This window comes from Pelodiscus sinensis, chromosome 23, assembly GCF_052426305.1.
Source record: "Pelodiscus sinensis isolate ZL-2025 chromosome 23, ASM5242630v1, whole genome shotgun sequence".
In the NCBI taxonomy this organism is placed as follows: Eukaryota; Metazoa; Chordata; order Testudines; family Trionychidae; genus Pelodiscus; species Pelodiscus sinensis.
In genome coordinates this window covers 23140898-23165734 of record NC_143074.1, presented here as the reverse complement: position 1 = coordinate 23165734, position 24837 = coordinate 23140898, and the positions used below count along the sequence as shown (strand labels likewise).

At 52.3% G+C, this 24837-nt stretch overlaps 1 protein-coding gene across 1 annotated transcript in view; it reads left to right on the top strand.

Annotated features, from left to right (window-relative positions):
* Window positions 1-24837, top strand: part of CCDC187 (coiled-coil domain containing 187) — an 88188-nt gene that overhangs the window by 27438 nt on the left and 35913 nt on the right. The window contains 8 exon segments of the mRNA XM_089772849.1: window positions 2762-2952; window positions 13751-13845; window positions 15698-15808; window positions 17998-18116; window positions 20190-20320; window positions 22669-22805; window positions 22942-23129; window positions 24573-24660. Coding sequence (XP_089628975.1) covers window positions 2762-2952; window positions 13751-13845; window positions 15698-15808; window positions 17998-18116; window positions 20190-20320; window positions 22669-22805; window positions 22942-23129; window positions 24573-24660 — 1060 coding nt within the window.

Here is a 24837-nt window from a genome sequence, read left to right as displayed (position 1 = left end):
ATCCAGACTAGCAGTGTCCTGAGGCTAAGTCTACATTGGCACTTCCTAGCGTGGTAATTTTCTGGCTCAAGGGTGTGAACCAGGCTACAGCACCGGGAGCGAATCCCCTAGTGGAGGTGGTGTACATGGAGCTTCTAGATCAATAGCTGATCTACTTGGACCGCCTAGTTTGTGTGGTGGCCAGGATCACAGGAAAAAGCAGTTCATTGAGCTTCCTAGCAGGGATGTAAAATCCTGGTTAATCAGTTAACCAGTTAAACATTAGGTCGACCTAACATTTAACTAGTTAATCGACTAAGCGGGATCCAGGAGGGGGGACCACTCCAGCCTGGACGAAGTAGCTCATGGGGTTCCCATCCTTCGCCTTGCGCTGCTGCTAGCTACTGGCTTCCAGCTGCCAGCCCCTGCCAGAGTAACCCCTGTCCACAGCGGGCATGGGCTCCCCACAGACTGAGGCTGCTCTGTGGGGCGCCTGGCCTGCTGCTGACAGGGGCTGCTCTGAAGGAAAGCGGCCCATACCTGCAGCGGTCCCCTGTGGGGCTGAAGCAGCCCCAGTCTGTGGCAGTCAGAGAGCTGCTCCAGCTGCCACCTGTTACTGGTGAACCGAAACGGGTTAACATCAGGTTAACCGGGTAACTTTTCACATCCCTACGTCCTCCTTCGGCACGATTCACCCTATGAAGGCATTTACCCCTGTGGCAGGGCCCAGCCATGTTCACCACAAGTCCTAGAACCGTGATACAGAGAGATACTTTGCCTTTCCCTCGCCCCTTGCCTGAGAGCATTTCCAAGAGCTTTGTAAACACGTCCCATCATAAGAACATAACATAAGAACATAAGAACGGCCGTACTGGGTCAGACCAAAGGTCCTTCTAGCCCAGTAGCCTGTCTGCCGACAGTGGCCAGCACCAGGTGCCCCAGAGAGGGTGGACCAAAGACAATGATCAAGCGATTTGTCTCCTGCCATCCCTCTCCAGCCTCTGACAAACAGAGGCCAAGGACACCATTTTATCCCCTGGCTAATAGCCTTTTATGGACCTAACCTCCATGAAATTATCTAGCTTCTCTTTAAACTCAGTTATAGTTCTAGCCTTCACAGCCTCCTCTGGCAAGGAGTTCCACAGGTTGACTACACGCTGTGTGAAAAAGAACTTTCTTTTATTAGTTTTAAACCTGCTCCCCATTAATTTCATTTGGTGTCCATCCTGACACGTGGAGGTGGAAAAAGGACACCCCAACGGAGCCTGGATTGCACAATGACGCTCTAATCGATTCAGCCTCGGAACAGCAGGGTCATTATTTCCATTTTCAGGAGCGCTGAAAAATCCAGCTCTGAGGAAGCAGTAAATGGGATAGGGAACTAGGTGCCTCTTTAGCTTCTCAAGGTTGGGGGGGTTGGGTATGATTTTTGGTCCAATGCTATGTGAAGCTTCCGTTTATGAAAGGGTTAACAAATAAAAGTAACATTTTACTAACTGGTTACCCCATTGGTACAAAGTCCAGCAAATTGCTTATAGCTCGCTAACACACTTTCTTGTGGTGTGTTTATAACCCACTATAAAACGCTCTACTCCTATCAGTATCTCTGCTTCTAACGTGTGTTTGCTAATGGAATCTAATTGGAAATGCCAGTTTTGCTGGTCTGTTTTATAGGTGTGGAAGCTGACAGAGATCAGGTGATTTTCCACGGGTGTCTCAAATGGAGTTGGGAATAGAACAGAGGACTCTGACCGCCTACTTCTTTGCTCTTATCCCCATGACCATGCTTTTCCTCTGGTCTGCTGCTGTTTCCCAGGCTCCTAATTGGTTTGTTGCCGTTTAGTAAAACTTCTTGCTGAGAGTTCTGAGCACACCTTCAGGAGGAGGAATCCTAGACACGCGTCACCATTTTGTGACTCTGCATGGCTTCTGCCAAGTTGCTTTGCCCCTGCCTCTGTTTTCCCATCTGTAAAATAGGAATCATTATCCATAGACTGTAAGCTCTTCAGGACAGCGTGTGTGTGTGTGTGTGTGTGTGTGTGTGTGTGTGTGTGCGCGCGCATGTGCGTGTGTGTGTGTGTGTGTCTAGCACCTAACAAAATGAGGCCAGCGTGTGTGTGTGTGTGTGTGTGTGTGTGTGTGTGCGCGCGCGCATGTGCGTGTGTGTGTGTCTAGCACCTAACAAAATGAGGCCCTGATCTGGGCCTGTGGACAATATAAGCAGTAGCAAATTCATTACCTCACAGGTTTACTCATTCCTGTTTGTAAGGTGCTTTGAGATCCTCACATGAAAGGCATTCGAGAATCACAGTCTTATCGTTATGACAGACTGAAGCAGTTTTAGGCAGCGAGATTCTGGAGTCATGCAAAAGGTTTTCTGTGTCCATTTCTGCACTCGCTATTTCCTCAAGAGACTGGGGGAAGGGTTTCTAGTGACGCTACATGTAGCTTCCATCCTTTGCTCCCCCAGGGTTCATTGAGAAATGCAGAATCAGGCCCAGCATTGAAAGGCAAGTTGACACAAAATCCACTTTCTCCAAAGAGGGTACTTTGAAAAAGCCCTTGCTCATATTAAGGATGCTTCATGGTTGCCCACTTCTTCCAGATTGTATATACAATATTGGTATAAATCTAGCTTCTATTGATTTAATCCAAGACAAATTTGAGGTCAATTTCTGACCCCATTATACATGTTTTCTCGTTCACATTATATATAATTTGTAAGGATTTCTCGCACTCACATCTGACATCCAACGTGTATTTTGTTGTGGGCTTGTCACAGGCCAGAGAGACATCCAGCAAATCAAAGGACTCCCTCCATCGCTGATGCTCTTCCTGAAGCCTGGAATCAAGCCGAAATGATTTCACCCTCTCCTAGGCGAAGTCGCGGAGCATCTCTCAGTCATGGATTTGAATCCTGCGCATTTCCAGCACGAAGGATCAGGATGCAAAAAGAAACTGAGGACAACTTGGGTAAGACGGGGTTTAACAAAGAAGGGTCTCATAATGCAGTAGTTATTGGTTGCATTGCTAAGGCACTTTGTAACGATACCCTAGGGTCTCGCCTGTCCTGCATGAAGGGAAGGTGACAATGCCAATTGTGACACGGGGTAGTCAGAGGTTTTTTGAATTGTTGATGTTTCCGCTAAAATGGTCATTGAAATGTCAAACTCTGGCACGCACACAAAAAGGGGAGGGGGAGAGCATGAGCTTTGTTGTGAAAAAAAACCCTTCCTTTTTTTTTGTAGCCAGCTGTAGCTGTAACAAACGTGTCTCATTGAGAAGAAGCGCACCGATTGTGCTACTGCTATTGTATTGTCGTATGCTTTTGTAGCCCCTGGAGGCTTTGTTGGAAGATCTCAAAAAGCTTTACGATGTAACCCTCCCAACACCTGCTTTGGTACACCCGGGACAGTTGTGCCGGTGGGGAAACTGAGGCAGGGAGCTTTTAAACAAGTTAACCAAGGTCAGTGGCCGAGGCAAGAGTTGAACTGAGGATTCCTGGGGGAAGGTTGATGCTGCACAGCGATGTCATTTGATACTCTAAATAAACGTTTGCATAGAGACAAGGGAAAGTCTGCCGTTGAAAGGGTTAAGGAGCAAACAATAGCAAGCGTGTGCGTTTGTCAGAGGAGACCTTGGCTTCTTTTTGCCAAACTGTAGCAGATGGTGCATTGTTTTGAGGGATTTTCGGAGACAAAAGAACAAGCCCAGATAATCTTTCTCCAAAGAGGGTACTTTGCTCTTATTAAGGATGCTTCCCTGTTGCCCCCCAAGATTTTATATGCAATATTGGATTTAGGAGGGGAGTGAGCAAATCAGCATGATTTATTTGGCCTCATCCTCAATCTCCAACCAATAGGAAGGGCAGTTCAGATGTTTGGAGACTAAGTCTCTTGTCTGCAGCGTTTCCCGTTGAACGAAGGGTGTTTCACTCACCCGGCATTAATGGGCAAGGGCCTGATGTTGCAATCTCTTGATAAGCGAGGAAAGCCCCCTGCCACCTATAGTTTGACGACGATAGAAACTTCTGCCTGGCTTGTATACGGGATAAAAGTCTTTGCAAGCCCCGAGCATTTGCAGAGATAGAGGCCGTTGGTCTGAACCCAGCCTGCGTCACAGCTTCCTCGGGAAGGCAAGGTCTTGTCATTTTTAGGGACGCTATAGATTTGAAGAACAGGTCACGAAGAGCAATGCTTACCCCGCTGGCAGATGGGGGGTGCATACGCAGGAGGGCTAACGGAGTTGCTGGTCCTCTGGCTAGGGTGCTCGGAAGGGGCAGGACCATGGGTGGAAAGGGCAGGGGCTGAGGCCTACCCTTCTCCCGCCAGCCCTCCAGCGCCCGGAGACTGCTACTGGCGCTCCAGCAACTGACCCGCTTCCTCAGATCAAACTGTATCCCTTTGGTATATATGGTCGTGCCAATTTTCTTCCACAATCAAAAAAATGTGAACACATATAAAATTGACAAATCAGATTTTAGAACAGAGGAGGGATTGGGGGGAGGTTAGTTTCTATGAGCTAATGATATTAGGGGTGATAACTGCCCATTACAAAGATAGCTTCCCCAATTATCACCCCAATAGCTATTATATGTGTTCACTTTTTTTTGATTGTATCCCTTTCGTATGTATGGTCGTGCCAATTTTCTTCCACTATTTGATCTGAGGAAGTGGGTCTGGCCCACGAAAGCTCATCACCTAATAAACCATCTTGTGAGTCTGGTCTTGCTGAAACAAAAGACAGGACCATGCAACTTTAAAGACTCACAAGATGGTTTATTAGGTGATGAGCTTTCGTGGGCCAGACCCACTTCCTCAGATCAAATAGCGGAAGAAAATTGGCACGACCATACATATGAAAGGGATACAATAAAAAAAAAAGTGAACACATATAGAAGTTATTAGGGGTGATAATTGGGGAAGCTATCTTTGTAATGGGCAATTATCACCCCTAATATCATTATTTCATAGACACTAACCTCCCCCCCGATCCTCCCTCTGTTCTAAAATCTGATTTGTTAATTTTATCTGTGTTCGCATTTTTTTGATTGTATCCCTTTGGTATATATGGTTGTGCCAATTTTCTTCCACAGTTTGATCTGAGGAAGTGGGTCTGGCCCACGAAAGCTCATCCCCTAATAAACCATCTCATTAGTCCTTAAAGTTGCATAGTCCTGTCGTTTGTTTCAGCAAGACCAGACTAACACAGCTACATCTCTATTATTAGTCAACAAAAATCTGTGGAAACTGGGACTCTCTTTTGCAGAAAAGCGTGCAAGTCAGTTCTGCAGTGCAGCTTGCATAATGAGGCGCAATTATAGAGATCACTCCAAAATGTAAATATTTATCTGTAACATATGTATACACCCCCCGAGTGCTAATTGCTCCTGGGTAATTCTGAAACTCTTCTGCTGCGTCTAGATTGGCATGATTTTCCGGAAATGCTTTTAATGGAAAAGTTTTCCGTTAAAAGCATTTTCGGAACAAAGCGTCTAGATTGGCACGGACGCTTTTCCGCAAAAGCACTTTTTGCGGAAAAGCATCTGTGCCAATCTAGACGCGCTTTTCTGCAAAAAAGCCCTGATCGCCATTTTCAGGATCGGGGCTTTTTTGCGGAAAACAAATCTCAGCTGTCTACACTGGCTCTTTTGCGCAAAAGGGACTTTTGCCTGAACGGCAGCAGAATAGTAGCAAGTCAGTGCTTTTGTGGAAATTCAAGCAGCCAGTGTAGACAGCTGGCAAGTTTTTCCGGAAAAGCGGCTGATTTTCCAGAAAAACTGGCCAGTCTAGACACAGCCTTCAAGTATACAACAGAAGGCAGCAGAACAAGTGGGAGCTTGCAAAATAGCTAATATTGTTAATATTGGTCACCTAGAGTTAAGAGAAAGAGCCCATCCCTGGCTCTTGACACGTCAAGGTTTCCTTATAAAATCCACAGCCCCTCTCAAATACAATGGACTGCCCACTTCATATAGACAAGTGGTTCTCTCTGACAGACCCCCAGCAAACGCCACAAGGACTCACTGGGAAGATGTCCAGTGGGAAGCAACCCTTGTCTTTAGTAGACACACACACCTGTCCATTTAGGCAGGAAACAGAGGGCGCTGCAACAGTTTTCAACCTTTTTTTCTCATGACCCAGTTGAAGAAAATGGTTGGTGCCGCGACCCAACATCATGTGACTAGATTGTGGGCTGTGGGGCGGGGCTGAGGACGAGAGCTTTGGGGCGTAGGAAGGGGCTTCGGCTTTGGGGGTAGGTCAGGAGGGGCTGACCTCGAGTGGCTCCCAGTCAGTGGTGCAGCGGGAGGAGCTAAGGCAGCTTCCTGCCTCTCCTGGCACTGCAGGCTATGCTGTGCTCCAGAAGCAGCCAGCAATAGGTTTCCAGCCAATGGGAGTGCAGGGCCAGTGCTCAGGGCAGGGCAGTGCATGGAGCCCTGTGCATTCCCCCCAGACCCCACACCCTTAGGAGCTGGGCCTGCTGCCGGCTGCTTCTGGGGTGCAGCGCAGTCTGCAGTGCAAGACAGGCAGGGAGCAGCCTTAGCCCCCCCACCCCTACTGCTCACCTGATCCCCGGCAGCAACGGGACCTAGCGCCCGACATTCCATGACCCAGTGCTGACCGGGTCGTGACCCGTAGGTTGAAAGCCACTAAGCTGGTAAGGAAATAGTCTCCCGATTCCGATTAACACCAGCCACCCGTCTGCAGGGTCCTGGGCTGCATTTTAATTTGGGGGCAGCCCCACTGCAGCACGAGGCCAAGGTGGGAACACACACTAAAAGGTCACTGAAAAATGGCAGCCCCAGACGTCGTACTCTTTATTGCCCTTGTTTCAGGAAAAACTCCAGCAGCTCAAATGAGTTTTGCCTGCACAGGAGCCGACCCTGGAAGAGTACACTAATGCTACACAACAGCATTATTTCAAAATGTCTAATTTCAAAACAGTTAATTCGAAATAGCTTATTTCAAAATAACATGTCTACACACAAAATGCATTTCAAAATAGCGTTTTTCTATTTCGAAATAGCACGTCCACACTGAGTGGACGTTGAATCGCATTTAAGGCTGGTTGGAACCGGTTCTGGCAGGGCATCAGGTCAGAAGTTACCTTGTGGCCCGGGCGGCCAGCAGGGCACCCTGGAAAGCGCTGGAGGCCCCCTATTTCGAAATAGCACTTATTTAGTCTACACAGCGCTTATTTCTAAAATAGCAGTTTCGAAATTGGCGGTATTCCTTGTGGAATGAGGTTTGCCAATTTCAAAATAAGCCCTCCGCTATTTCGAATTAATTTCGAAATAATGGAATGGCTGTGTAGACACTAGGAAAGTTATTTCGAAATAACTGCTGTTATTTCGAAATAACTTTGCCGTGTAGACATACCCGAATTGTTTATAAGATTTAAATAATCCGCGCTGGACCAAATCTTGTGCCTGTTGAAATCAGTGGGGCTGGACCCAGAATGCCACCTTAAATATGCAGCCCTCAAAAGCTAACGTGTATATAGAGGAGGCACTAACAGCAGGTGAGCACACAAGGCCCTATCTGCGCACAGTGTCTGCACTTCTGTAACTACATTGGTTTAGAAACAGATGTAAGTACAGGTCGAACCTCTCCTGTCCGGCCCCCGTGAAACTGACTGGGGCCAAACCAGAGAATCTGCTGGACCCCGGGAGGTTGCTATTGTCTAGCAGCATCACCAACACTGCTACTGCTTCCTGGGCTCTTAGAAGACATCGAGGAGTCAATTAGACTAAATCACAGCACCAAACACTGAGTGCCCGGACTGGTGGCTGTAACCAGACTTTATGGGACTGCGGGAAACTTGGTCACACTCCTAATAAACGGGCATCCAGCTAACTCCAGTCATGCCAGACCACGGATGTTGCCAGACCAGAGTGTGCTGGACTAGACAGGTCCAACCAGTATATCACAGTGTGGACAGAGATACACTATCATAAAGGTATAGCTTATCTATTATCTAGGTTAACATGCATGTTATTTAACATAGCGTCTCTTAGATACCTAAATCCCCTTTGAAAAGGGGCCTTAAGTGCTTTTGAAACTCTTACTCTTAATGGCCAGTCTTATAGTCTGCTCGTGTGCTTGGGATGATTTTCAGTAAAGAGGTCTGGGGAAAGTAAGGGGCTGCTCACGAGTCCGAATCACAGAAGCATAGGACACGTATTTCCTGACTGGGATCTTCGTAGATAAAAGTGAATTTCAGTGTCAAGCCCATGGCTGACCTGAGATCCCCCCTTTTTTCTTTTATCATTCAAGCTAGAGCACAGCAGATGTTTTAAACTATTTCATGAGCATTGGGACTACCTGTGTGCTAGACTTAAAACGTAATGTCACTGGAAGCACACAGAAAAGGTAGTGATAGAAGCAAAATGCAGGACAATGTAGCACTTTAAAGACTAACAAGATGGTTTATTAGATGATGAGCTTTCGTGGGCCAGACCCACTTCCTCAGATCAAATAGTGGAAGAAAGTAGTCACAACCATATATACCAATTTATACATGAAACCAATTCCTTCCTTTGCAGACTGGTAATAACCTTTCGTGTCAGCAGAGGGAGCTAGGCTCTTGTTTGTAGAACCCGGAGACGTGATAAAAGCAAGGCAGAGAATTGTAACATCACAGCTTCCACTAACTATCCTCAAACTGAAAAGACCAAGACTAGATTCCTCTGGTGTTTTGGTTTAAGCTAATATACAGTAAAACGCCAATAGTCTGGCATCCAATAGTCCGGCACTCCTGATAGTCCGGCATCAAAATGGCAAGAGCCTAGTGAGCGAGCTTCGGCCAAAAATGAGTTACAAGGTAACAGCGGCAGCAGCTGAACAGAGCAAAAAGGGTTAAAAAGGCTTAAAAAAACTAAAACATTACAGTATACTGTATACAGTATGTACAATGAAAAGGGTTAAGAACACTTTATATACAGTATATAATGTATTCAGTGTATATATATAACCAGCTTATAGTACCTCCTGATAGTCCAGCATATCTGATAATACGGTACCACCTAGGTCCCATAGGTTCCGGAATATTGGAAGTCTACTGTAGTAGGAATTAAAGCCCTACCTCGTGCATTTCACATCATACAACCTCCTTGCCCAGCAAAGCTCAAACAAGTTTGGTCTTTGACTTCCAACTGGCTTTAAAGTATTTTGCAGTGAGACCCTTCAGTGTGGGGCTATGAAAGTGTAGCTTTCCCCTTGAATCAATAAAGAAAATTGCTCTGATTTTCATCACTCCCAACTTTCCCCTTCTTTGACCTTTCCCCTTTCGAGGGCTGTTGGCATTGTTCAGTCTGACCGATAAATCAGACCAGGCACTGTTTGTGCAGCAAGAGATCTCCTCCCCACACCCCGCAAACTCTCATTCTGTGCCACACTCTTCTCCCAAGCTTCAGCAGGTCGAGTAAAAAAACGATTAAAGGTCTAGAAAAGAGGACCTGTGAGGGAAGATTGAAAAAATTGGGCTTGTTTAGTCTGGAAAAGCGAAGACTGAGAGGGGACAGGATAGAAGCTTTCAAGTTCCAAATAGGGTGTTACAAGGAGGAGAGGAAAAATTGTTCTCCTTGGCCTCTGATGATAGGACCAGGCACAATGGGCTTAAATTGCAGCAAGGGAGGTTTAAGTTGCACATTAGGAAAAACTTCCCAGCTTTCAGGGTGGTTGAGTCCAGGGGCAAATTGCCTAGGAAGGAATCTCCATCACTGGAGATCGTGAAGAGCAGGTTGGACAGACACCTGTCAGGGATGGTCTAGATGGTGCTGGGTCCTGCCGTGAGAGACTGGACTTGATGACCTCTTGCAGGGGCGCTAACAGCCTTTATGGGCCCCATGGCAAGATGGGGGAGGTGGCTCCATATTCCAGGAAGGGGCGGGATCTTGGGCAGAAGGGGCGTGGCCTTGGGCAGAAGGGGCGTGGCCTTGGGCAGCCAGCCCCCCACACTGCTCAGAATGCAATGCACTCCCCCGCAGCTTTCAGAGCCGTGACACTCCGGGGCTCCGGCCACCACCACTGCTGCAGTAGCAGCCCTGGACCCTTTCGAATCACCAGGCCCCTGGGGCAACTGCTTCCTTTGCCCCCCGCTGTCGGCAGGCCTGCCTCTCGAGGCTCCTTCCAGGCCTGGGATAGTCAGGCGTCTCCAAGCTGCATTGACGCACTTGCCACTTGGAATGGGCGTCTCTTTGCGGTAGGGGGTTGAGCGCTGACACTGGCAGAAAGAAGGGGGGCTGCCCTGGAACAAAGCAGCAGTAAGTGCGTCTGCCTAACGTCAAGTGATTAGAAAACTGAGCCGTGGAGCCCAGATCTCCGAATGATCCGAAGCGGGACGTCTATAGAGTTGACTTGGCTTATGCAGGTGTAGAGGCAAATGATTTCATAAGGAGTCCCATTGTATGATCACTCCAGTATGTTTTTTTAATGCTATTGGAAATTTGGAATAGGATGGAGTCTGTGAAATTTAGCCAGATAAGGGGGGCTTTGAATGCACCCTCCTTGCCAGAGCATGTGGGAAGGTCAGGACTTCAACAGGGTTCAAAACAGAGCTAGATAGATCCATGGACAGGGCCGGACTGAGGCACAGGTGAGCCGGGCAGCTGCCCAGGGCGCCAACTGATGGGGGGCGCCTGATGGCAGCTGCCAGGGGCGTGCGGCGTCCCTTACAGCTGCCATCAGGCACTGCGTGCCCGGCTCCTGGAGCGCCAGCCCCATGGCACCAGCCAGCAGCACCCTTCCCCCACGGCTGCGGGGTTCTGCATGGCCCGGCACGCGCGCCAGCAGCATTGGCCAGGCCGGGCTGGGCAGCGCATGTGCCGTGCGCCCAGGGGCGCTGTTGCGCGCCTGAGCCCAGGGCGCCAAAGGGGCTCAGGCCGGCCCTGTTCATGTAGGTTAGGCCCCTCAATGGTTATTAGCCAGGAGGGGTAGGAATGGTGTCTCTAGCCTCTGTTTGTCTGGAGATGGATGACCGGAGAGGGATCACGTGAGGATTCCCTGTTGTCCCCCCTTCCTCGGGGGCACCCGGTATTGGCCACTGTCAGCAGACAGGACCCTGGGCTAGAAGGACCTTTGGTCTGACCCAGTCCGGCCGTTCTTATGTTCTTATGTCCTAGGGCTGGGGGACGTCGCTGCTCGGATCCTACACGCTGCCAGAAGGGATGTGGGGTGTAGGTGGAGCCTGTAAGCCTAAGTCAGAAGTTAGCAGCTTAGACAGACAGGGAAACAATGAAACTATCGTCAGCCTGAAAGGCACCAGGCTCAGCACTACGTCTGCAGTGGAGAGACGCAGCCCTCTCGGGCAACGGGCCAGAGAGTTGTTACAAGGAAGTAGCACCGAGAGTGAGAACAAGCGACAGCATCAATGTGCCGCGGTGCTGGGCTTGTTCCTCCTTGACAAAGTGAAAGGATCCCTGCGGCAGGGCAGCGCTGGGAGAAGCAGGCCCCATGGACGAATGGGGGAGTGCAACCAGCCGTCTGACACGGCTGCATCGAGGTCTGAAAGCTGATCGTCTGTGCCTCCGCGTGAGCATGCTGGCGGTGCGGCGCCGAGAGGAGGAGGAAAAGGTGGGATCATCCCACTTTGCACCCGCTAGATTCCAGGCTGCCCCAATGGCTGAAGCAGCCCTGGGTACGTTAGAGCAGCCTCCCAGCTGCTCTCGGAGACGGCAGGAAGCCCTTATCCAGTGCCACCGGCAGCACGCCCGCTGCGAAGTTCCCCCCCTTTTCTCTGCCCCTCGTGCTGCAAGAGTTCATGTCTGAAGATCAGCCAGCAGCAAAGAAGGGAGCAAAATCACATTGTGCTCCTGGGGCTAGAAACATTTTTTTCCTGCGTCTGCAGCAGCGTTACCGTAGCCCTCTCCCTTTTGTGACAGGCGCCTTCTTCCAAGCTCATGGGTCTGGGCAGCATCCAGGCAGTGCCTTGAACTCTGGGCGCCGAAGCGCACTCCTGATGTGCAGCTCTCCCCGCCTTGCACCCCCTCGTTGGGATGTGGGACCCCGCGGTCCAGCTGCACCAAGCTTCCAGGTCAGCAGCGGAGCCCATCCCGGTCTCCCTCGTAGCTCAGGCATGTGCCCTGAGAGCCACAATCACACACGTGATTCCTCGCCGAGCTGGGAGAGACACAGAGCGACGGAAAACCAGACACCTCTGTGCTGATCCATTCCCTGAGACCCTAGGCCAAGTCTGTGTGTGGGGCAGGTAGACCACTCTCGCCCCTGCAGGCCTCCTGTGTCCTGGCAGTATGCAGCTGGGGAGAGGCTGGGCTTGTCCAGTGCGGACCCTGCCCTTAAAGTACATTTCAGGCTGGGCTGTCAGGCAACTCACTGGACAGCGTCAAAGCCCTAGTCCTGTGGCTAACGTCCCAGTGCTCAGGAGACAAACTAGGAGAACCTGGTTCCTTTAGCCTGCCCTCCTCCCCGCCCCACCTTTTAGCCAGCTCACTGTCCTCAGAGAAGAGAGCCGTTCCAAGGTGATGCCCCTGGATGTTTCTCTCAGGCCGTGTACACGTAGCCCCTAAGACGAGGGCGCAAGCTAACGGGAGAGTACGCCCTCCGAAGAGAGACAGCCCAGGGGGTTTACAAAATCGGACATACCGGACAAACGAATAGAGGCCCGAAAGCCAACTGGGAAGGCCTCTGAAAGGAGATCCAAGGAGGGGCTGAAACACCCGTGGTCATGTCCACGCGCTTCCTTCCTCCTGTGTAGCTACCACATGACTGTGCATCATCTGTCATAATATGCTACCTGGAGGGCCTAGCAGCCTCCAAGCATTGCAGAGATCTGGGGGAGCCTGTCAAACGTGGCTAGATTATAGACGTATTTAATCTGCAGAGGAGAAGGGTGAGGGGGGATTTAAGAGCAGCCTTCAACTTCCTGCAGGGAGGTTCCAAAGAGGCTGGAGAGAGGCTGGTCTCAGTGGTGGCAGACTGAGGAGCAATGGTCTCAAGTTGCAGTGGGGAGGTCTAGGTTGGAGATTAGGAAAAACGATTTCCCTAGACGGGTGGGGAAGCACTGGGCTGGGTTCCCTAGGGAGGGGGTGGAATCTCCATCCCTGGAAGTTTTTAAGTCTCGGCTTGACAAAGCCCTGGCTGGGTTGATTGAGTTGGGACCGGTCCTGCTTTGGGCAGGGAGCTGGACTTGATGACTCCTGAGGTCTCTTCCAGCTTTAGGATTCTATGGTCACATAACGCTGGACAGAGCCTGGATCCAGCCGGCCATCCTTGCTCAGCAGAGCAGCCATACGTGAGTGTTTCACTCCATTTAACTGTGGCAGGACTTGAGCGTGTGGGGTTGGTGGGAGCTCGGAGTCAGTGCTGATTTTTGCGGCTTTCGTGATACGGTCTTGGCCAGAACGTGATACGGTTCTGGATGCTCTAGGACTCCCTGCGCCTGATCCCCGAGTCTGTGGATCTGGGACAGGCTGGGGGGCCATGCATAGCACAGAATAGGCAGAGCAGTAACTTTTCCTCTTGGCCTGGATCCCTGGGACAGCACTGGGGTCCTCTGAGTTCCTGGCTGTCCCTTTGCCATGGCTGCTGTGGGGCTGTGAACCTGGAGGTGCCATTGCTGGAGGTGCAGGTCTCAGCACAGCTCTGACAATGCCACTCGCTCCAGCTCATGCCCTGTTGACTCTGTGGGAAAGCACGGGATGCTCTCTCGAATGCACTTCTACCCGCAGACGTACAGCGGGTCCTGGCCATTCTTCAGCGTTCATTTGTGGCTGAACACTCAGATGTTCTCTCTGGCTTCTCACCTTTCCTAGGCGGAGACCCCAGATGCACAGACCCTGCAGAGAGTTACCGGGATCACTTTGAAACCATACAGCAAACGTCTCGGAGGCTGGCTGACAAACTGAAGGTACCGTAGCTCCCTCCGCAAAGCAGAACGCGGATGCAGCGCTCTGTGTAAAGAGAGGTTGGGTATTTCTGCACACGCCTTCCTGCGGGGTGCCTGCCGCCGGCAGCGTTCGGTCTACCGCTGTGTGGCCTCCTGGGGTCAATGCTCAAGGATCCGATTCCCCACGGGCAGACCCAATTCTAGCACCAGCAGACCAGGCTGAATTGCTCCTGGGAGACACAGTGTCCTCAGCTGGAGGAGGCAGCACCCCAGCCTGCTGCAGCCGAGGTCAATGGGGGTGTTGGTGGTGACTTCCAAAGAGCAGGACCATACGTAGAGACCATCGCACCGGGTCTGGACTTTCCCGTACCTTCAAAGTTGCCCTTTGGCCCCAGCTCCAGCTGTGTGGCAGGTGAGGGTCACTAGCACGCCTGAAACACCAAAAGGCCAGAGAGCAGCCAGGATGTGAAGGCCACTGGGGTGGTGGGGATCAGTGGACGTTAGGGTAGGGGTGTTCAAATTAAATGAATCAACTAATCGAACAGTCGATGGAATGTCTATTGACTAGTCGATGAGGGCACTTCCGCTTTGAAATGGAGCAAGAGCCCGCCCTGCTGGGGCTCTGGTACATTTCAAAGGCGGAAGTGCCCCCAGGGCCCCGGAGGTGGCGTTCCGCCTTTGAAATGTACCAGAGCCCCAGCGGGAGCTCTTGTGCATTTCAAAGATTGAAGTGACACATGGAGCCCGGGGCCAGCAGGGGACTCAGTCTGCTGGCTCCAGGCGACGCTTCTGCTTTGAAATGTACAAGAGCCTCAGTGGGGACTCTTGTACATTTCAAAGGTGGAACGCCACCGCGGCGGCCCTGCCCCCTTCCACGGAGCTGGAGCTGGGGGGAACTGGCTGTTAAGCTGGCTCCTTCCAGTACCCCTTCCTGTTTCTCCCCCCCTTGCAGCTTCTTTCTGATAGAGGCAGCGGGGGGGGGGGGGGGGAAGCGATTAGTCAACTACTTTGTTGACTAGTCGCTTACATCCCCTACTTTAGAGATGCCAACGCTCCAGAACAATGTCCCCTCTAATCTTTTCCATGCATGTGCGGAATTTTTTCCATTAATGTGTGGAATAATTTTTTACGTGCACCAAGGCATGTGTGAATGTGCACCACCTGTAAAAACAAAACCTAGCTGTGGGTGCTCTGCTAATCCACTAGGCAGCATCTGAATTTCTCCTGACTGGCCACACAAGCGCACAGCTTCCAGGGAACGCTGCTCCTGGATTGTCCAGGAGTCCCCAGGAATTAAAGATTCATCTTTAAATAAAGGTATCATGTGATGAAACTGCTTGGAATACATCTAACCAGAACTGACAACCCTGGTGGACATCATGGGTACTTTTTCTGTTAGCCAGAATTTGTACGGAGGATGAAGGAGTCCTTAATGCTATTTTCCAGAATTAACTAGATTTCAACCAGGGGAGACCAATTCTGAATTCTGGCCAGCCTCTCGGAAGCCAATAGGGCTTGCTCACATGAGGGGAATTTGGCTTTGTGTGTTGAATCTTGCAAGTTACTTCCCACAGGTTTAAAAATAGTTATGATGTAGCATCATTTAAAGAAAAACCCCGCACGACATGTTTGCAACTTGAAACTGAGCCCCACTTCCTTACATGAATTCGTCATCCTTTCACACACCCCTGCCACTTTTATTATCGTAGGGTTTCCAGGAAAAGCCGAGGTTCACGGACCAGTTTGCTGCAGCATCGTACAAACAATTCTTTCGGCTCTCAGCATTGACAAGGTCCCTGGGAGGCGTTCACAGTGGCTCATTGCCATCAATTTAAAAATACTTTTTAAGACCCACAATTTTCTCCCCCTGCAGGCCGACCGGCTCCAGCAGGAAGAGCAGCTGGCCAGCCTGCGAGAGAAAGCGCAGCGAGAAGCCGAAGAGAGCCAGAGGTCTTTGGAGGAGCTGCTCACGCATCGGTTAGCGGTAAATCTGTGTGGCCCCCTTCCAGACTGGGCACTGTCCTCTTTGGAGTCATTGAGACCTGGGGTGGCACCTATGTGCCTCTCTCACCTGACAGGACAAAGAATGCAGACTGTGGATCTGTTTCCCAAAGTACTAGAGCCCAGATCCTCAGACGTGCTGTGGCTTCCATGGGACTGGGGCGCTGTCACGGTGTATACACACCCCATCCTGTGCGGGCGAGGTCACGGGGGTGTGTAGACCCTGCCGGCATTCTTGTCAATCTCTCTGTGATCTGAGTCAGTCCGTCATGCTGAGGCAGTGTAGCCTAATGGCCCAAGTCTCTCTAGTAGCCCTTGAGTGCAGGGCAGCATGGCCTAGTGGCTAGAGTCCATATAATAGTTGTTTGGTTACAGGGCAGTACAGCCTAGTGGCTAGTCTATATAATAGCTCTCAAGTTGCAGGGCAGCATGTCCTAATGGCTAGAGTCCACACAGTAGCCCTTTGGTTGCAGGACAGCACGGCCCAACGGGCAGAGTCTCTGAAGTTCTGGTGCTCCTGTAGCAGGTCCTTCTTCTCCTGTGTCCAGTCCAGACGGAGCTGAGCTGCTCCCTTTTATACTGCCCCACCACGTGGAGCATGCCCAGTATGGCTGGGGGGGCAGGGCGTTATTCCTCATGAAAAGCAGGCGTGCAGAGTTCGAATCCTGTGGCCCCTGAGTCCAGAATAAAGGGCTTGGTAGTGTGGACACCGCTTACAAATTCGAACTTGCGGGGGGTTATTTCAGACGAAGGTCTTGGTGTAGACTCAGGATGTTAAAATGTGGTTATTAGGCTAATCGTATAGTCGATGCAATTTGTATCGACTCCACGATTCGTCGATAGCACCGCTCTGCAGAGCCGCAGGGGAGTAGCTCCAGGAGTCGCTTTGAGCCAGGTCTGAGCAGTCCCGGCATGTGCCGGCTCCAGGAGCCACCCGCGCTGCAACTCTGCATTTTAAATACAGTAAGAGCTGCCGCAGAGGCGCAGTGATCAGCGGGACCGGGACTACTCGCTCCTGGCTTGCGCTGAGTCCAGCAGCCCCTGTTCGTGGTGGACAGCCCGGTCCGCCGCAGACGGGCTAGTGCCGGAGCAGCCGCTACCCACGACCAACCCTGGCTGCCACAAACAGGGGCTGCTTGGTGGCAGCAATCCCTGTCCGCCGGGAGGCCCAGCTCCCTACTGGGACCCCTCCCCGCAGCCTCTGCTTCCCCCAGCACTGGCTCCTGGCCCCCCCCCCCCCCCCTTGCGGCCTTTCATAGAGGCAGCAAAGGGGGGGCGCTGCAGGGAGCACGGGGCCAGCAGGAATTCAAAGAGTCCCCGTGTTGCCACTGCAGCGCTTCAGCCTTTGAAATGTACAAGAGCCCCTCCGGCCCCTGGTACATTTCAAAGGCTGATGTGGCCACAGTGGGAACCAGCGTGAGTGGGGACGCTTCAGTTCTGCTCGCTCCGTTTCCCTGCTGCACCCCTGCCCCCCCCATGGAGACGGTGCTGGAGGGAGCTGGGTTTTAAGCCGGCTCCCCCCAGCACCGGCTCCTGCTCCCCCTCCTTGCTGCCTCTCTCTGATGTCGGCAGCAAAGGGAAGGGGGAAGCGACTAGTCAAGTCACTTCTCGACTATCCGATAAGCTTGTGCTTATCGGCTAGTCGACTAGTCGCTTCCATCCCTCGTGTAGACCAGGCCTAAGGTGCCCCAGGACTACTTGTTGTTTTTAAAATTACAGACTAACACAGTGACCCCTCGGAGATGGAAAAATGGCCGACTCTCTCATTTTTGAAACATATAATTATAAAATAAATCAATTGGAATATAAGTGTTGTACTTACGTTTCAGTATATTGTGATTAGAGCAGTGTAAACAAGACATTGTATGAAATTTTAGTTTGGACTGACTTTGCTAGTGCCTTATATGTAGCCTGTTGTAAGCCTAGGCAAATATCTAGAGTAGCTGATGTATCCCCTGGAAAACCTCTGTGGACCCCCAAGGATACACATAGATCAGTGGTTCTCAACCAAAGCTAACTCATTAGTTACTACAACTCTTTAGGGGTAAGTGGACCACTAAAGGCGCTCTATAAACCCAGCTTCCAGTCCATGAGAAGTACAGAACGGGCTGAAAGGTGGCACTTTTAGTAAAGATCACTCATTGCCATTGGGGGGTCATTTGGTTTTTACAGGGGTTGAATGGCTCCCGTGCCAGCTGTCCTGCGAGAGCAAGCCTGAAGCACACTAAGCAAGACCAGAGAGAATATCAATTTGAAGGTGCTCCTGAAAGAAATGATCCGGCTGGGGTCAGGTACAGGAAGCGATGCGTAATGGGGCGCTTGGTCGGTGTACCCTATGATTTGTTCAAGTTCAGGGCTGCAAGGCTTTGGAGTGTTCAGACTATGCACACGTAACACTGACAGGTGGAATCGAACGTGGGACCTTGGGAACTTAGTGCAGGAGCCTCTGCAGCTTGAGCTAAAAGCCAGCTGGCACTTAGCTAAGGCTGCAGAGCAGACTGAGTCTCTCGCTCTCTGTAAGTGGTCTAAGTGCCGCTCCCCGGGACAGAGCCACCCCCAGCAGGTGAGTGGGATACACATAGACAAACTGTGCATCAGTAACGTATTTTGCTATAACGAGGAGTCCTGTGGCACCTTAGGGTGTGTCTAAACTACATGGCTCCATCGATGGAGCCATATAAATTAGGCTGATCGGCAGAGGGAAATGAAGCTGTGATTTAAATAATCGCGGCTTTATTTAAATTTAAATGGCTGCCGCGCTGAGCCGACATACAGCTGATCAGCTGTTTGTCGGCTCAGCGCGCTAGTCTGGACACTCCTGCGCTGACCTGAAAGCCCTTTATCGACCTCCGTCGACGGAGCCATGTAGTCTAGACGTACCCTTAGAGACTAACAAATATATAGGACCATGAGTTTTCATGGGCAAACCCCCTTCCTCAGACGATGAGCTGCTTTTGCCCACGAGAGCTCATGAGTCTCTATGTTTTGGTTAGGCTCTATGGCCCCACAGGGCCCCATGTTGTTTTAAAAGTTACAGACGAACCCAGAGACCCCTCGGAGATGTTTCGCTACGTTCTTCAAGCGATGTCACAATGGGAACAGCTCGCATGGCAGCTGCTCTGTCCGTGGGATTAGTGTCCTAACCCCTTTGATGTTTCAGCTCTCTGTTTTCAGCAGGCCTTCCTCCAGTCGCAAGCTGCCTCTGGCCTGATTTGTTTCCCTTCAGGAGTTGGGGAAAATCTCAGCCGTATGCAGCGGCTTTTACAGGCTGAGGGTCCCAAGCAGTCTGTCCCCCACCTGGCGCGCCAAGGCTGGATTTGAGGGCACTGTGGCTGTACCGCCACCCGCCCAGAGCTGAGGTTGGGGGCACTGGCCATGTAATAGGGGTGTCTGGGCCCCGGCAGAGGAGGGACGGCAGAAGAGGCTTCAGGCAGAATGGAAGGGGCCAGCTGGTTTCAACTCCGCCCATGATCTCTGCTGTATTTCCTGTAACAGGAAAGTTGGCGTGTAGCCATAGCTCAGCCGTCTCCTTCATTATTTGGGTGAACAGGAGCAGTTCCTCGGTTCCTTTGATTTACCGTCAGGTTTCTTGGACAAACCAGACCCTGCTCCCTGCTGCAGAGGAGTGTCCATTTCGACGAGCCGTGTGGATCGTGGGCGTTAAACCCTCGCCTAGATTGCCCCTCCCTGCGGTAGAGTAGTGAGTGGGCCACACGAGTGGCCCCCCTTCATCTTAGGGGGCCGCAGGATTGTCGGAAGCAAGGCGGTCTCCCGGGACAGGGCCGTGTTGGTAACAGCGCTGGCGTCCCTAGAACGTGCGGGGTGCGCCAGTGGAACCGCAGCAGCGCTGGCATTGGACGCAGAGGGAGCACCCGGCTCTCACCGGCACTGTTGTGTGCCATCAGCCCGCACCTCACCACACTTGCCCTTGTTGTACGTGGGTGTCACTTTTGTAATACACGTACCGCTAGGAAAAAACCAACACGGGAGGAAACCAGCCGAACGTGGCAACGCTGGGCGTGGGCAACGGTAACGAAATGTCTTGTGGGCCACACACAGAACCCACAGGTTGCCCACCTCGCATGAATGAGCATGGCTCTAAGCGCCCATTTTAACTCTCATTTAAAGTGGCATAATCAAAGTACTTGAGAACTGGCCCCAAGCTCCCACTAAGCCCCAGAAAAATGCTTTTCAGATACAGAAGTTCCACTACGGAATAAATATCCCTACCCGGCTGTTATGAAAGATACTTGTGATTAAGTGAGGAAGAGGGCTCTGTAAGAGCCGGGTATCACTATCCCTGGCAGCTAATATACCAAAATAGCATGTACAAATATGTTTCTCCTCCCCTGCCTTTCTGGTAGCTTTAGGACACTGTCTCCAAAACAATCTGCATGGAACACTGAAATCAGCTGCAACGTGATGGATGCCATAAAAGCCACGGCGAGAAAATCCACTGGGGAAGTGAACCTGGATTCCTCAATCCAGCAGCGAGGTGACTATCCAGTTAGGTGGTTTAGTGGGATTTGGGGGGCAAATCTATAGGTGCCTGATGGCAGCATGAGAAATGGAGGAGCATTTTCGGGTTGGGCCACTGAGCAGAGATTTCATCAAATTTCTCACTGCACCTTTGACATTTTTGTCCCAAATTATTTAACTCGCCCTACAGACGAATAGTCAGAACAGTATCTTCAGATCCTGTAATCACTCTGCAGATATTAACCCCGAGAACACCCCCGGAGTTGAGTCAGCTGGTGTCATTAACCTTATTGATGTAACAGCAGTGGCATCAGAGACAGACAAGATTAAGTGACTTTCCTAAGGTCACAGGAGGAGTCAATGTCAAAGCAGGGATTACGAAACATGAATGTGTAGCGGGCCTCTGGGCCTGTGCTCAGATTGTCTGGTATTTTGGAACGGAAGCTAAATTGCCTACACTGCTGTGAACTGATCTACTTGGAAGGGAAGCAGCATGGAGACTTACCGCCCCAGCGCCTCCTGCTGGCCACCTTGGGAATTTGCTTATGCCTCAGCAGGGCACCCCCTACCGGCCAGTGTCTCACCCATCATTTTCTGCACTCTCCCCACACTCTGCTCTGGACTTGCATCATTCCCAGGATCCTGGCGTCTTCTTCGGGACACTGCCTTCCAGTACTGCCCACCACACCGGTCTCACACCCCCTTCTGGGGTATCAACAGTCCTCAGTCTCCACCCCTTCTACTGTGGCCAGCCGCAGCCAGGGTCTAGCACAGGGGTGGGGAACCTCAGGCCTAGGGGCCAGGTGCACTCCCCGCCCCCTTGCCTGGATCGACTCAGAACCCCCCCAGCATTGGGGAGCCTGCATCGGTGCTCTAGCCCCCCTGCTGCCCCACCGCAGGGCTAGAGCCCCCAACATCTACTAGGCTGGGTCCTCCGAGGCTCTGGTGGGCAAGGGGAACGTGGGGCCCCCTCAGTTGGGGGCCACATCAATGAGGGGTTTTTTTTGCTTCTCACTTGTGTGCGGCCCCTGGCTGATTTTTCTGTGGCGCAGCCGCCCCTGACCCTAAAAAAGTTCCCCATCCCGGGTCTAGCAGCTCCACTCAGGGGCAAGCTGCAGTCTGTATTGGCCACCGTCCTTGGTGGTCTATGGGAGAAGAGGGCGACCCAGGCCTGCCCACTTCTGAGAGTCCCAGCCAGGGTCCCCCTGGCAGCAGCCCTGCCCTCTACGGTCCTCCCATTCCCCGGGCCACTTCCTCTGTGACCCTGCACCCTCCTGGCCCCTGTATCCAGGCCTGCAGCCGGGCAGGTATCAGGGTGGAGCCTCTCTCGCTCTGCTCCATCCAGAGCAGACCCAGCCCTGCCCCTTCCCTGATCAGCCCCACACTACCCAGGGCTCTGCTAAGCAGCGCCTTATAAACAGGGCTGCTCCTGCAAGCCGCTTTCTGATTGGCTCCTTTTAAGCCCCTCCCCGACTGGCCAGGGCTCTGCACTGCACTCCCTCCGGCTGCTTTAACCCCTTCTGGCCAGAGTGGGGCAGCCGCTCCACTCCGGGAAGCACATTAGAACGCGAAGTTGCTTAGCGTGACCCTTCCCTTTTTACAGCCGCGCGATGACGTGTAGACACGGGGTGTGACGGTGCATCGGGGGCCCCGCCTCCTGCACCCCCGTAGTGGCACAAACAGACTCCCCCAGCCAGTAGAACAGAGGGAGTTTATTGCTTCTCCAAGATACAGCCCAGCACAGATGTCATCTTGTTCCAGGGCAGGCCTAGGAAGCCTCAGCCCCCCTTGAGATGGGGGAGACTGGGCCTCTAAATTCCAGCCCCTTCCCTAGGCTGTCTCCTCCATGATCCCAGACAGCAACTAAAAGACCGTCCCTTCCAGCCCTGCCCCCCAGCCAGGGGTGGCATCCACCTTCCTTTGTTCCTCTCCCTGGGTATGTCTAATGTAGGCATTCGAAGTTGCAAATGAAGCCCAGGATTTAAATATCCCGGGCTTCATTTGCATCTTGCCAGGCGCCGCCATTTTTAAATCCCCATTAGTGCCGACTCCATGCCCGCGGCTACACATGGCATGGAGTAGGTAGTTCCAATTCGGCTTTCTAATTCGAACTCCCGGTACACCTCGTAGAAAGCCTAATTCCAACTACCTAGTCCGTGCCGCGTGTAGCCGCGGGCACAGAGTCTGCACTAGCGGGGATTTAAAAATGGCGGCGCCCGGCAAGATGCAAATGAAGCCCGGGAAATTCAAATCCCGGGCTTCATTTGCAACTCCGGTTGCCTACATTAACCACCCTAGTTCGAACGAGGGTGGTAGTGTAGACATACCCTTACTCACAGTGACCGTGCTGCTCCCTTTCTTCAGGATCCCCGTCTGCGAAGGGTGGTCACACTCTGCACACACGTCAGTCCTCGTCTTCATCAGCCAATCAGCCCCCCTGCGAGGCGCTCACAGCCGACGACTCGGGAGACGGCAGTGAAAAAACGGACTCCACGAGCCAGGTACGTGGGCCCCGGAGCGTCTCTCCTGCTAGTGGCGGCACGTGGAGTCACCAGGGGGCTTCTAGTTGCAGTGCCAGGCTGGTGGGACATCCACCCGTTCCCCCTCATGCCTCCCGCCCTCTGCTTCTGTCCTCAGTGGAGCAAAGTTGGTCAGTTCTATGGAGGGTCCAGCGCCTTTGGCCGGTTTAGTCTGACCATGGCCGAGCAGTACTTGAAGGAAGAAGAACTACGAGCCCGGCACCGTAGCGCCCTCCTTCGACTCCGGGAAAAAGCTCTTCAGGAGAAAACCAAGGCAGAGCTGGCCTGGCTGGAGCATCGAAAAAGGTGAGTCCGTTTTGTGCATGTTGCCCTGGCTTCAGTGCCTGGCAAACCCGCCGTCCGACGGCAACAGGCCCGTCAGAACACGGCGGGAGGGCTCTCTGCGGAGCTTTGCGCCTCTTGGCGCCCGTGGAAAAGCAGAGAAGCAAACATCCTGCACCTCTCCAGGGCGACGTCAGGTACGGCCGGGCTTCCCCACGGCCGCAGCAAAGGGAAAAGGCCCCGTTGCTTTCAGCCACATCCAAAGCCTGGCTTTTCTCCAGCTAAGCCAGTGGTCCCCAACGCGGTGCCCGCCGTGGGTGGCTCCGCCCCCGGCCGCCTGGCAGCCCGAAACGGTTAGGGACCACTGAGCTCAGCGCTTCCCTGTGGCTTGGCTCCTCACAGCAAGGCTATGTCTACACTCGCGGCTTCTTGCGCGAGTCATATGCAAATGAGGCTAAGCGTGGAATATCGCTGAGCCTCATTTGCATGCCTAATGAGCCACCATTTTTTTCAGAAGAGGTTCTTGCGCAAGAAGGAGCGTCTACACTGCCCCTTCGTGCGCAAGAACAACCCTCTTGCGCAAGGCCGTTCTTCCTCTCAAGTAATAGGTGTAACGGCCTTGCGCAAGGGGGGGAGGAGCCTCAGGAGCTGCCATGCTGGGTGCTCCTGGACATGTGGCCACCTTGCAGAGAGCTCCAGGGCGAAAGGGGTGGAGAATATCGAAGTTCCTCCTCGTTCTCCAGCGAGAGCTGAGATTTGGGCGAACTGTGCGCTGATGACCCTGTTGGGGGATGAAGGCATCACCCCCGGCTCCAGCCCTGTCATGGGGACTAGGGATGTTCAATATCGGGGAATCGAATAGTCGAGTAACCTCACGAATTCTTATCGGTTACTTGACCCGTCTATAGTCCCTGGGTGGGGCTGGCAGCCAGTGCGCCCCAGCCCCACTCCCGAGGAGCCCCCTGTCGCCCCACACTGCTGCTTCTGTATCAGAGGCAGCAACACAGGGTGCCAGGTGGGAACTGGTCCACGAGGGGAGCCTGTTGGAAAACCAGCTCTCTTCACGGCTTGGCTGCCTGTTGCCCCATGCTGCTGCCTCTGATACAGGGGTGGCCGCAGCCCCTGTCTGGAGTGGGGGGTGTCTGAGCTCTTGGACCTGGCATGAGCTGGAACTGAGCCAGGCTGCTTGCCCTCCTACCTCCTCGTAACGCTTGAAATACAGAGCCGCAGTGCGGGTAGGTCCTGGACCCGTCACAAGCCGGGACTGAGCCAGGCTGCTGGCCAGCCTGCTAAAAAATGTACCGGTGCCAGGGGGTGGGGGGTGGGAACGCATCAACCTATACGCTTTGGCTTACTGGATAATCGACTATACCATTATATCCCTAACGGGGACCCCTTGCATGGGCATTGCGTTCACACGTCCAAACGTCCTTCTGAAAGCGATTTTGGTCTCCCTCCTGCTTTCAGCTGTCTGGATGGTCTGCGAGACCGTGAGGAAGTGTCTGCCATAGCTGAGAAGCAGCATAAAATCCTAACCAAGCTGAACAAAGAACAGGTGAGACCTCTCAGATCTCTGCATTGGGCAGCACAGTATGGGGAGGAGGTGGGCAGGTATTTTGGGTTAAACCATCTGGCAACCCTAGACCGCCGGAGGCCTCTTTGAACTCTAATCTTCTATGATTCTATGACTCTGTTCCAGTTACATAATCCAGTTTCCTTCGTAAGCTAATGA